Source organism: Perna viridis, chromosome 10 (assembly GCF_037379345.1).
Source record: "Perna viridis isolate PV_CMFRI_1.1 ecotype Kerala chromosome 10, ASM3737934v1, whole genome shotgun sequence".
NCBI lineage: Eukaryota > Metazoa > Mollusca > Bivalvia > Mytilida > Mytilidae > Perna > Perna viridis.
This window is the reverse complement of record NC_142454.1, coordinates 5,392,733-5,405,425: the sequence shown is the minus strand read 5'-3', so window position 1 is coordinate 5,405,425 and position 12,693 is coordinate 5,392,733. Positions and strand designations below refer to the sequence as shown.

The window sequence follows — 12,693 nt, the reverse complement described above, 5'->3', positions numbered from 1 at the left end:
TTACATACTGTACAGTCCAGTTCAAAGGGAGATAATTTATAGGTTGTCCTTGCTATCCTGTTGCAGTATAGATTCTATCTTCTTCACTTTGTTCAATATTTTTCTTCTACAATGGCAAATAGAGATCCACAACAACGTCCAAACCAACAGCAATTTGCGGTAACTAGCAAATATTTTCCATTGACGTTGTCTGTTGTACTGCACAAATTCAGTCTTGACAAATGTTATGTAAAAAAAAAACATCCCATCCACACAAATGACTGACAGGCATAATTTTGTTGATTTGTATTATCATTTGCATTTTAAAAAATGAAAAAAAATGAGTTGAGGACGAAAATTAAAAGGAATTGATGCCATTCACATAAATTAAACATTGCTATTCATCTTTTGCTAGTATAGGAGAGTTCGCCAATCTCATTAGTGGTGACATATTCACTGATTTGCATATCATTAAGTGTCAGATTGGTTGGCAAATAAACAACTAAATAAACAATTGACAATTTCATGATTAGAATCCCAATTTTCCAAACTTTATAAGTTTGTTATCTTGTATCCAATTTTGGTTCTGTAAAATGTTTCATTTAGATAAGGTAATTCATATTATGTATGTGAATTTATGACTGTTTTACTTGAAAAAATAAATTTGTAGTGATTTTTGTATGTAAACCTCTATTTCTGTATAAAATCATAATCAAAATCTTATGTACATGTAATCTAATTACTGAATATTTATTTAAAAGTTCCATGGATAAAAAGAATTTTATTTGCAACGTTAGGAACCAAAAGAATTTTTCAATTATCTTTAAAAATGAAAAAGTTATGATTATTTAAAGTTGATACCCAGTGCCACTCAATGGATTTTTTGCCAACCAAAACTGAATGAAAGGTAAGTGATGACATCATGAAGAACTCTCCTATAATTTGGATTATACAATATACATGTATTTCCTTACCTTCATTACATCAATTTGGTTGTTGAAAAATGATAGTCTCTTAATATATATTGTCCACTATCAATGTTTTGGAAATTCTGTACCCTGCTAACATACATATGATAATACACATGTACCAAAGAGTTCCATAGGAGCTATTGACGCAGGCTTGTAGCCACTACAGTACAAAATGTACATCTTCATTGACACTGTTCAAGTTGCCTATTTTTCTGCAGCTTCCTTGGTTATTGTGAAACAGGATTAATTTCTGGCTGTGGTCATATTTTACATGATAATTTTTCCAATTTTTACATGTACATAAAGTATATTTTAAGGCCAATTTTGAATTGTACCACTGCGTTTGCATTTACAACACACTCTGAATGGTTTTTTATTTAACCAATTGCTATTAGCTGGGTTATTTATGCATGTCATCACTATTTATCCTTGCAGTATGCTCTGTGTAATATTGTAAAAAATGTAATTCATGGGAGAAGACCGCATAAGTTTGACTAACCTGTGTCTATCCCATTTGTTCTAGTAGAGCAGATGAAATTGTTATTAACAAAAGCTGGGAGGTTGTTCCAATGATCTACCAATGTGTTTGTGAAAGCATATTCCCTAATGTTGAGCCTACTGTGCCTCTTCAGTTTCTTGTTATGTCCCCATGTCGTGGTATTTTCATCCAGAAGTAATATTTCTGATGTTACCTCTCTTCATTATGCTTCCCTGTCAGTATTTTGAAGGTTTCTATCATATCCCCTCTTAACCTTCTGTATTTCAATAATGGCTATTTTAGTTTAATGAGTCTTTCAGTGTTCTCCAGGTCTTAAGGAGCGAATACTTTTTTTGGCTCTTCTTTGCACATTTTCTATACTTCTATGTCAGACTTTATATCGACTCCCAACTGCTGCTGCATATTCTACAAGTACATGCGGTCTACCATTGCTTTTAAATTTTCAAAACATTGTTAAGACCACATTTTCAAATTGAAAAGATACTTTAATGTTTATTCATACAAGTAGGATATCTACAATGTAGGTCTGATTGCAGACTTTCTCTATCGTTTTGATTTTTAATTTCTTTATTTACTTTAGTACAAATGTTTTATCCACAAACAAGTATGCTGCAGCATTCTCACATTCTAGCATATTGTTTATATATAAAATGAACAGGATAGGTCTCAACACACTCCGTTTGGGGATACTAACGGTGACATCATGGCTTGGATATGTTTTTCCATTGACTGATATTATGTATCTTATTGTTTAGGAAATGGGATACATAATGCCTATAACTTTGGTGTGATTACATTTGGTGCATTTAGAATTTTGACACATTTTAAACAACCTGGAAACAAACAATCATTCATGGTCTCAGATGGAATCTAGTGCTACCTGAGACAGATTTATTGATAAACATTCAAGTGGAGGATGGCTACCTGTGCTTAGCTAATCCAACCAGTATTTAATGTTTTATTGCTCATTAAGATACAAAATGTAGCAATCAAACAAGCATTAATATCATCAAAAGTTTAAAGTTGTTATACTGATACATGTACATGTTACATGTATATACATTGTGCATTTATCAGCTTTCTAAATTTTGACATACATTATACATGTTGTTTAGTGTGTTCGAGAAATAAATTAAATAAAAAATAAAAGTCACACTTTGAACAATATAGTCCAATTTATGGTACATGTGACAATGTACAGTTTGTACTTCTAAATTTTGCTGTTGAAAATCTTAAGTAGTATCTTGATACATGTACATTGTATTTAATCATGTGTTACTATACCTGGCATTAGGAAATCTGTATAGATTTAGCATGCTGTTCAGGCCTGTGAAAATTCCCCTCACAGGCCAGTAATATCTATGCAAAATTTATATTTTCAGGAACAGACATGGACTGAAGAAGAGAAAAGAATATTGATAAGCTGTAGAAGAGATTCATTTTATCAAAGAGGTACAGAATATTGTAAATAGGAACAAAAAAGAGGAGAATGAATTAAACACTCTTAAATGTGTGCTTTGATACACCCATAAATAAATTTTATAGTTAAAATACAAGGTATAAAATTAAAGGTTCAGGATAAAGTTGGTGTTCAAAATGGTAGAGGTGCAATTAAAGATTTAAGAGAGTGTCCATATAAAAACAGTTTTTGTTTTCAAAATATTTTCATACATTACTTATCAAAAATTGTTTAATGTTGTTTTTTAATTTACTGCAATGATTATAGAAAAATAATTTTCATAGAAAGTATTGAAGTTCATTAAAAAAGGGAGATTTTGTGAATATTTGGTTGCTTATTTCGGGAACTTTAAAATCATTATCTGAGCCATCCATTGTTGACTAAATAATCTTAGATATATACCATATGTATGATATAAACATATCATTGAAATAAAAAAATCAGTGGGAAAAATGTATGTTGTTTCATCCGTAACATAGGATTTGCCTGATTTTTCAATGGACAGCCTATTAAGATTCAAAAACTACTAAAAAAGTATATATACAGGATTTGGCACTAACTTAATTTGTTTGGTGGTAAATAGGAAAACTTTAGAGGTAAAACAGGTAGTCCACAGATGGTAATGATGGTTTTGTTCTTAGATCTTACGAAAAGTAATAATCTAGGGAACCAAGGTTATAATGGTAATCAAAAGAATGTAATCCAGGGACAAAGACCAGACATAGAAAACAGACATACACAACAAAGAACATAAAGTAACTAAAATCATACATACAAAGTAACAAAAGCAAATGAGCAACTCGGACTCCACTAAAAACTGGGAGCATGGACCAGGTGCACCGGTAGGATAAGCATCCTCTGCTTTTCTAGAAACACCTGCCGAGTTGCTCATAAAAAGTCAAGTCCAGGGTAGACAAACAAGGAAAGGAAAACTATGACTCATTGAATAAATCAGTTTTCATGGTGCATATGGATACACCATAATGATCCACGAGTTCATGATGACGACCATAAAACTTCTGTATTGATGACTTCAATCTTGTAGCAACATAACCCTGTCCCAGAAGCCTACTTGTTAGAGTTCTAGCGTGATACAAAAAATAAGGCAAAATTTAGATAGCCCATAGGACTACCATGAACATTTGATACAATATTAATTATTAAATTATATTTTAACATCCCTGGTATGTAGGTGACGCTTGTCTTCTTAAAGAGAAATACATTGCCATTGACTAGTGATAGGTTCTCTATACAATGTACCTTAGGACTTAATGATTTTCAATTTTTTTTATGAAACAAGTCATTGATTATGAACATATATTCATGTAGGTATATTCTATGTTGTTTTGTTTCAGCAATGCCAATGGGTACTGTGTTTGGGATTGCATCAGTAGTGGCAGGAAAATTTGGTTAGTTAAACAAAATGATCATTTTTCCATATTGATTATGACATTAATTAAACATAGCAACAAAATTTAAGAATTTAAATTAGAGTCTTGTTCATATTATTGTATAAAATGTACATAAAGTGTAAAACTAGCATAAAAATTATGAGCAAAGTTCATTTTAATACAAACAAAACAAAAAAGGGAGTCAGTCATCAAACAATAAATGGAGTTTTAAATAATAATCAACAAAGTTTCAGATAAGAATTAATGGAGTTAGATTGAAAACAATGAACAGAATTACAGTCTGAAAAAATACAATTTTGCTTTACATAACAGATGTAAATATTAATGATACATATATACAACATGTACCTTAAAAAATTCTGTTCACTGTTCATTACACTGTGTGAAGTAGAAATATTATATAGATGGCAGTGAATTATGTAATGGTCACAGTGTAATTTTGATGATTTCAGGGTAAAACTAGGGATTTTCAAGCTGGTAGCCCAGATCACATTTCTATTTAATGCAGTCTGTCTATATTCAGCTAAATTCTACTCAAAGTTTGGTAGCCCAGCTCGAAATCTGTGAGCCATGGGATACTAGGAAATTGTTATTTTTACCCTTGTGGTTCACATGTTACATTTGTTATTTCTGGGACTTTCTCCAGCCAATACATCACAACACTTTTCTCCTGTGACCATAAACTTGACTTTGAACTGAAAGGACAGCTTAAACTCATTGATATTATAGGCATTGCATTCTGTACCAGGCTATTGATTCATATCTTCTGCTTAAAAGTGATTTTTATGAAAGTAGTATAAAAATTACAAGTACTTAAAACAGCCTTATAAAAGACAATGTTTCTGACTCAACCTAATATATTATTTATGGTGCTTGACAAAACATTTTTCCATGACTCACTGAAATGATAACTTGTTATGAATATAATTAACTTATTTGTTTTTCAGGTTATATTAAACCAACCTTTTGGAAGACTTTTGGTGAGTTGTCTCTTCTATGCAGCAAGCTTCCACTGAATAGTGTAATTTACTGTAACTCACTGAGTATAATGTTCTATTGTATAACTCACTGAGTATAATGTTCTATTGTGGAACTCACTGAGTATAATATTCTATTGTAAAACTGGCTGAGTATAATATTCTATTATATAACTCACTGAGTATAATGTTTTATTATATAACTCACTGAGTATAATGTTCTATTGTAGAACTCACTGAGTATAATATTCTATTATATAACTCACTGAGTATAATATTCTATTATATAACTCACTGAGTATAATGTTTTATTGTATAACTCACTGAGTATAATGTTCTATTGTATAACTTACTGAGTATAATGTTTTTTGTATATACAATGTACTCAGTGATCTAGAATTCCTATTTTCTGTCTCCTTGAGGAAGTGTAAATATGATCATGCTCCACTTTCCCTTGAATCTTGAATTTTGAAGGGAATTGTTAAGTTTGGGAGGAAGACATGATTTGTCAGAAATTAAATTTTCATGTGAGGCTTTCATGTGGAAACATACAACTCTAAAACAATCCTAGAACATTAAGTAAATACTTTTAGTTAATTTTAAATATGCAAGCTGAGTATGGTAATATTTAAAGCTATTGTAATCTATGGCATTTATGAAAAAAGACCAATTCAAATAAATGACTGCATTGGTGTCCAGTAAATGCAAAATGGAATATGCAGTCCAGTTTAAAAAAAATGTACTTTTTATTTGAAATATTGACAACTTATTTGGATGAAATTAATATAAAAAATGTGAGAACTTGTTTAAGATGACATTTCAAGATGAATATGATTATAATGACATTCATGTATTATATTGATTTAGTAAGAGACTCTAGTTGTGTGCCTCTATCTTGAAAACTGTAGTGGTTGGAAAGAAACTAAGTGATGCAAGTTTTTAAGGGCCTCAAGTTTAGTATCACATGTATTTTGATCACATCAAGACCAAACACCTGTCTGAATGGATATAACAATCAGTCTAATTAAATCTCAATTAATGGAGGCTTAATTGTTTAGTTCACCCATAATACACTGTTACTGGTATGTATGGCTTGTTGATGGTCATCATGTTGAATTTTCCTTATAATGTGTTTGAAAACTAACATTTAATTTGACTTTAAATTGTTACAAATACTATATGTGCTAGTATAGTGTACAGTATGCCTTTAGTTAGTGCTCTCCAACACTTTGTGTTTTTACATTGAACTTGATATTGTTCACCTTGAACTCCTACATTTGCTGATAGTATCAAGAAAAAACTGAATGATTTTTATTTTTTACATTACAGGTGCAATTATAACTGGTTATGTGGTGGGAAATGTTTCCCACATTCCTGTTTGCAAAGAAAGAATTTTACGAGAAATTCCCAACAGTAACTTAGCGAAAGCCATTAGAAAGGAAAATTACCCTAAATCAGCATACAGCATAGGGTAAGACTCAGTTAATTGAAAAACATGAAAACAAAGTGATGTTGAAAACAAAAGTAATATTGTGAGGATAATATCAGGAAATTCATCTAGTATATTCCCCAGCCACATTGTGCTAACTGCCATAGCAATTTCTCAAAATTATTGCACATTGCACCTTGTCCATGCTGCATTCCAATTTGAATTTTTATGAAAAAAAATATAGCATGGCAAAGCACAGTCATACATGTAAATTGTTCAGGGTAAACACTGGAGAGGATGATTGGTATCTCAATGCCCAGGAATACACTAGGGAGCGGGATTGGTACCTCACTATCCAGGGAGAACACTGGGGAGGGTTATTGACACCTCACTGTTCAGAAGAAACACTGGGGAGGGTGATTGGTACCTCACTGTCCAGGGGGACACTGGAGAGGGTAATTGGTACCTCACCGTCCAGGAAGAACACTTGAGAGGGTGATCGGTACCTCACTGTCCAGGGGGACACTGGGGATGGTGATTAGTACCTCACTGTCAAGGCGAGCACTGGGGAGGGTTGTTGATACCTCACTGTCTAAGAAGAACACAGGGGAGAGTGAATGATATCTCACCCTTCAGGAAGAACACTGGGGAGGGTGAATGAAATCTCACCATTCAGGGAGAACACTTGGGAGGGTGAATGGTACTACACTGTTCAGAGACTACACTGTGGAGGCTTATTGACACATCACTGTCCAGTAGAAACATTGGGGAGGACGATTGGAACCCCACTGTTCAGGGAGAACAATGGGGAGGGTAATTGATACCTCACTGTCCAGAGGGAACACTTGAGAGGATGATTGGTATCTCTGTCCATTGAGAACACTAGGATGCCGATTTGTACTTTACTGCCTATTGAGAACACTTGACAGGATGATTGGTTCCATACAGTCTGGGGAGAACACTTGAGAGGGTGATTGGTACCTCACTGTCCAGGGGGAACACTGGGATGGTGATTTGTACCTCTGTACATGGAGAACTATGGGATGGTGATTGGTAGCTATGTACAGGGAGAAATATGGGAATTGTGATTGGTACCTCTGTACAGGGAGAATTGTCATTGGTACCTCTGTACAGGGTGATTTATACCTCACTGTTTAGATGGAATTTGATTTCCTAACTTTCCATTCAAGCAATTATTCTCTACTTTAGACTTGCTTTATTGAAAATTTTGGTAAAGATTTTTAATCATCTCATACTGCATAAATTGCCTTACAGTAAGATAACTTAATTGTACATTTTGTATTTTATTTTCATTGCTTTGATTTTGAAGTTGGAAAAAAACACATTTTGCACATAGACCAATAATAATGGTAACAATAAATAATAACTAATGTTTTCAGTAAAAAGAATGTTGCACATCTCTAGCAGTCAATCATAACATTGACATTTGTCTAAGAATACCTTTTACCTTGACATGATTTTAATTCTTAATACATAGCCTAATTTAGACATGAATAACAAGGAGAAATTTAAGTAAACTCTGTTTAAAAAAAACCAATATTAATAGTTTGAAAAAAAAACAATTTTAATATTTTTGTCTATGTAATCTATTACAAAAACTTCTTCCTGTCAAAATGGGGGAAGCAAGCACCAATAAGAAATTTTTGGTCATTTCTTTCTCTAGTTTAGGCCCTGACTTAATGCTATGGGGCTTGATGAGGTTTGTTAATTATTTTCTAGCTTCAAAATCCAAATTCTTATAGCCATCTTTTCTTTAAAGGCTAAAGGGCCTAAAGAGTCAGTTACTGTAAATCAATTTTTATATTTCACATGAGAAATAATATTTGTTCAATCTCAGATTGTCATTGTCAAGACTTTTTTTCTAACATTTTGTGCACTCTTTCAATCTTCTTGTGTGTATTCTTCATTGGTAGTAATATTTTTTTTTCTATACTTTTCCGAATTAATAATCATATAAATATACTACTGACCTGTTGATAGTGGACAGAACCTGCCTATAGAGACAGAACAGGAACAAACATCCCATGGTGCACAGGATACTTATACAAACAATAATATAGATACATACAGACCTACATATGATTTAGATTCCCAGAGACCAGACCAGTATGGTATGTAAAAAATACAGAGGTCATTCTCTGTACATAAGTCCGTTTTTTCTTTATGTTTTGTATGTTTATCACGCCCTCAATCATTCATTGAGTTTGTGGTATCACCATGTCTGTCCCTTATTCAGTCCATTTCGAGTTCTGTTGCAACTTCCTTGATTCCTGATGAATTTTTTTTTTTTTTGCTTGTATGTTTTTATCACACCCTCAGTCATTCATTGAGTTTGTGGTATCACCATGTCTGTCCCTTATTCAGTCCATTTTGAGTTCTGTTGCTACTTCCTTGATTCCTGATGAATTGTTTTTTTTTATGCTTGTATGTTTTTATCACACCCTCAATCATTCATTGAGTTTGTGGAATCACCATGTCTGTCCCGTATTCAGACCATTTTGAGTTCTGTTGCTACTTCCTTGATTCCTGATGAATTGTTTTTTTATGCTTGTATGTTTTTATCACACCCTCAATTATTCATTGATTTTGTGGTATCACCATGTCTGTCCCTTATTCAGTGAATTCGAGTATGTTGCAACTTTTTTGATTCCTGATAAATGGATTGATGTTAAATTTGGTATGAAGCTTTAAATGATGGTACATATTTTGTATGATGTTTTTGTTGCTGTATGATATCAACTTCTTGCATGTATTGGGATATACATGTAGTAAGACAATGCATATTTTTGTTTTTTGTCATTCTTACATGTATATCCTCAATTTTCTGAATATTTACATTGACTTCAAAGTAATAAAAACTTAGGCCTAGCATAAATTTTTTTTCTCAGCAAATAGAGAAGAACAAAGTCAGCCTGTGAAAAAGACCATGACATACGATGAAATACGACTGATGAACCGTAATAAAGATATGAGACCTTCTCAACCACCACCTCAATCTACAGATCCTCTAAGGACCAATAATAGTGATAGAACATTTCCACGTAGAGATGATACATTTATTGATAATAGGCAGAGGGATATTTCTGGAAGTAATCAGCAGCCTGAAGAAGAGGCTCCACGATTTCAACGTAGACGACCTTTTTCAGAGGACTCAGGAAAGTCTGGTAAGTATAATATATGTAGTACCATTAAGTATGATAATGTAGTAACAGATATGGTACATGTACTAGTAAGGATCATCATGAGTGTGATACATGTAGTAATAGATATGGTACATGTAGAAGTGTTTGAAATCTATTCAAGAAACTACCATGCTTCAGTGTACAATGATTTCAGGCTTCCAAAATCCTGTCACCAGAAAAATCATTAGCTGGCAAGTTCTGTCACCAATTTTCAGATTATTCAGGGTTTGGTTAAGACAGGTTTCAGTGTATGATAAAAATTTAATTTCTTGGTAATTGTTCCTTGGTTTATAACTTTTGTAGTTTAAATTTAAGTACTTTAAAAGTATTAATTTTGGTGGTGTACTAATTTTTTGCTGTTTTTGTGGTGAACATGAAAGCGCAAAAAAGGTACCCACGAAATTGATTTCGAACACCATATACGGCTTATCATTTATTGAATATGAGAAAACCGATACCAACAAATATATTCACTTGCCAGAATCTGTGAAAAATGAAACGTTTACAGTACCTTGTATATTTTGTTGTTATATTGACCATGTTTTCAACAGCATTTAAGTTAAATAAAACATAGAAAAAGAAAAAAAAATAATATAAGTTGTGACATGCTTAGTTTACTGTATATGTGAATGATAAGCATGTAAAAGGTAGCCACATTTAGAAAGTGAAAGTGGAAGTGAATACAAATAAAATATTAAAAAGAAAAGGAGGCCCATATTTTTGGCCCTGTGGGCTTCACCAGAGGAAAAGACACAGGATGAGAGGTGAAACACAGTTGTTAATCCAGACAAAAGAATGTGAAAAAAAAACCACTTTCTTTTTCTGGATTGACATTTGCTGTTTGCACCTAATGAAGGAGGTAAGGCTAAAAATTTTGGATTCCTATTAAAACTATTTTTATCATATTTTACTTTATTTTATTTGTATTTAGTTCCATTTTTACTGGGTAATTGTGGCTATATTTTACATGTTTATCATTCCAACAGAAAAAGGGCAACTGAAGTACATTTTTTATGTGTTTAGTCCTTAAGATGGTATAGACTGTTAATAAGTTTATATGTATTTATCAGGTTAAAAAAATTGTTCAGATGCATGAAGTAAGTCAAACCAATGAACTGAGATATGTCAAAACTGTCCTTACTCTGTTTTGGTTGCCATTTAGTATATACATGTACATTTTTTTCATATGTTGCAGGTACCAAGAATGTATATGGAGATGTTTGGGATAAGTAGAATACATTTAGAATAACTTTCTGGATGTAGATTGATGATGAATGATTTGTGAGGTGCCAGATGTATTTGTTACTGTGTATCCATATTGGACAGAAAATAAATGAGAAATTTAATCATTATTTAGTCCTTTTTTTAATAGAATACATGTATGTTGACCCAAACCATGAGAAATTTTCATTATGACGAGAAAAAAAAACCAGAAACATATGAAACAAACAATAAAAAGTAACTGTCAACCAACATACAGAAAACTAGAATAAGATGAAGAGGGCACCTCTAAATAAGTAACGACAAATTGAACGGATAGGGTGAATGCTGTATCAGTAATAATACATGCTTGGTTTGACATATACTGGTAGGTGCAAAGAAAAATCTGGAGAGATTACATGGAAGACATGTAATCTGTTAACCCATTTTGGAGTTATTGCCCTTTTTTTGATGTTTTTTTGCCATTTATAATGTTATTTCTTTCAAAAATCTTCTCTGACACTACTTGACCACTTTGAACCAAACTTGGTATGAATGTTCCTTGGGGTATCCTGCATAGAACTTATGTGGGGATTTTTTATCATTGGAAAAACATGGATGCTGTTACTAAAATCAAAGCTAGGGGGTCATACAGTAGTTTTTTGCATATATCTCCAAAACCATTAGGTTTAGCCAAATTTTGACTTGGGTAAAAGTGTTCAGAATGATGAGATCTATCTGTGGTCAAATTTTCATTTTAATCTGTTCAGGCATATTGGAGTTATCGCCCTTTTTTAACATTTTTTTTGCTATTTATGTTATTTCTTTAAAAAATCTTCTCCTCTGACACTACTTGACCAATTTGAACCAAACTTGGTATGAATGTTCCTTGGGGTATCCTGCATAGATGGTTGGATATTTGATCTGTGGAAAAACATGACCACCATTACTAAAAATAGAACATTGGGGTCAGTAGTGTATTGCATATATTTCCAAAATGTTAGGTTTAGCCAAATTCTTTCAATTGCTGAAATATCCCTTATTATAAGGCCTTCAATTAGCTTAAACTAGGGGAATGAACTGAAAATAAGCTGAAGGAGAATCAATTTACAAAGTCTGGTGGTGATGTGCCACTTGCAAGGAAATTGTATCTTGTTATCCTTATGACTGTCTGTCATTTTGTCTGTTCACGTCCCACATTTAAGATGATTTCTTATAGGGCCAATCAACTAAATTAAAACGGTTGTTGTAAAATGTTGGTGCTTTTTGCATTTTACCAAGAACAATTGTTTTGCCACTTTTAACAAGAAAACATGGAAGAAAATATTACATGGGTATCTGTATTCTCTAGATTAATCATATGTATAGAACTTTTGATCAAAGTCACCAACGTGAAAACTGGTCTAATAGCCACTCTACCCGTCTGTCTCTCTGTTCGTTACACTTGATACTTCGTGTAATTTCTGTGTTACATGGATTTTTGTATGTGATAGTGCTATTTATTTGAGCTAATTAGGCTTCATAAAACATGACCTAATTTAATCATATACCTATTTACTAGGGA

General features: G+C 32.5%; 1 protein-coding gene across 1 annotated transcript; it reads left to right on the top strand.

Annotated features, from left to right (window-relative positions):
- The first annotated feature begins 1 nt into the window (after position 1).
- Positions 2-11,281, top strand: LOC148604263 (OCIA domain-containing protein 1-like). The gene is made up of 8 exons (XM_088550269.1): positions 2-159; positions 2,832-2,901; positions 4,264-4,317; positions 5,268-5,300; positions 6,627-6,768; positions 8,728-8,858; positions 9,636-9,911; positions 11,125-11,281. Exons 1-8 carry the CDS (start codon positions 112-114, stop codon positions 11,160-11,162), a joined length of 792 nt encoding a protein of 263 aa, XP_088406395.1. The 5' UTR covers positions 2-111; the 3' UTR covers positions 11,163-11,281.
- Positions 11,282-12,693: the final 1,412 nt, after the last annotated feature.

Bases quoted from the DNA above. Each gene is read 5' to 3' on its own strand.
- LOC148604263 (XM_088550269.1), top strand. From the start codon at position 112: ATGGCAAATAGAGATCCACAACAACGTCCAAACCAACAGCAATTTGCG. The intron at 4,318-5,267 runs GTTAGTTAAACA...TTTGTTTTTCAG, and splicing joins AGTAGTGGCAGGAAAATTTG to GTTATATTAAACCAACCTTT. The intron at 5,301-6,626 runs GTGAGTTGTCTC...TTTACATTACAG, and splicing joins AACCTTTTGGAAGACTTTTG to GTGCAATTATAACTGGTTAT.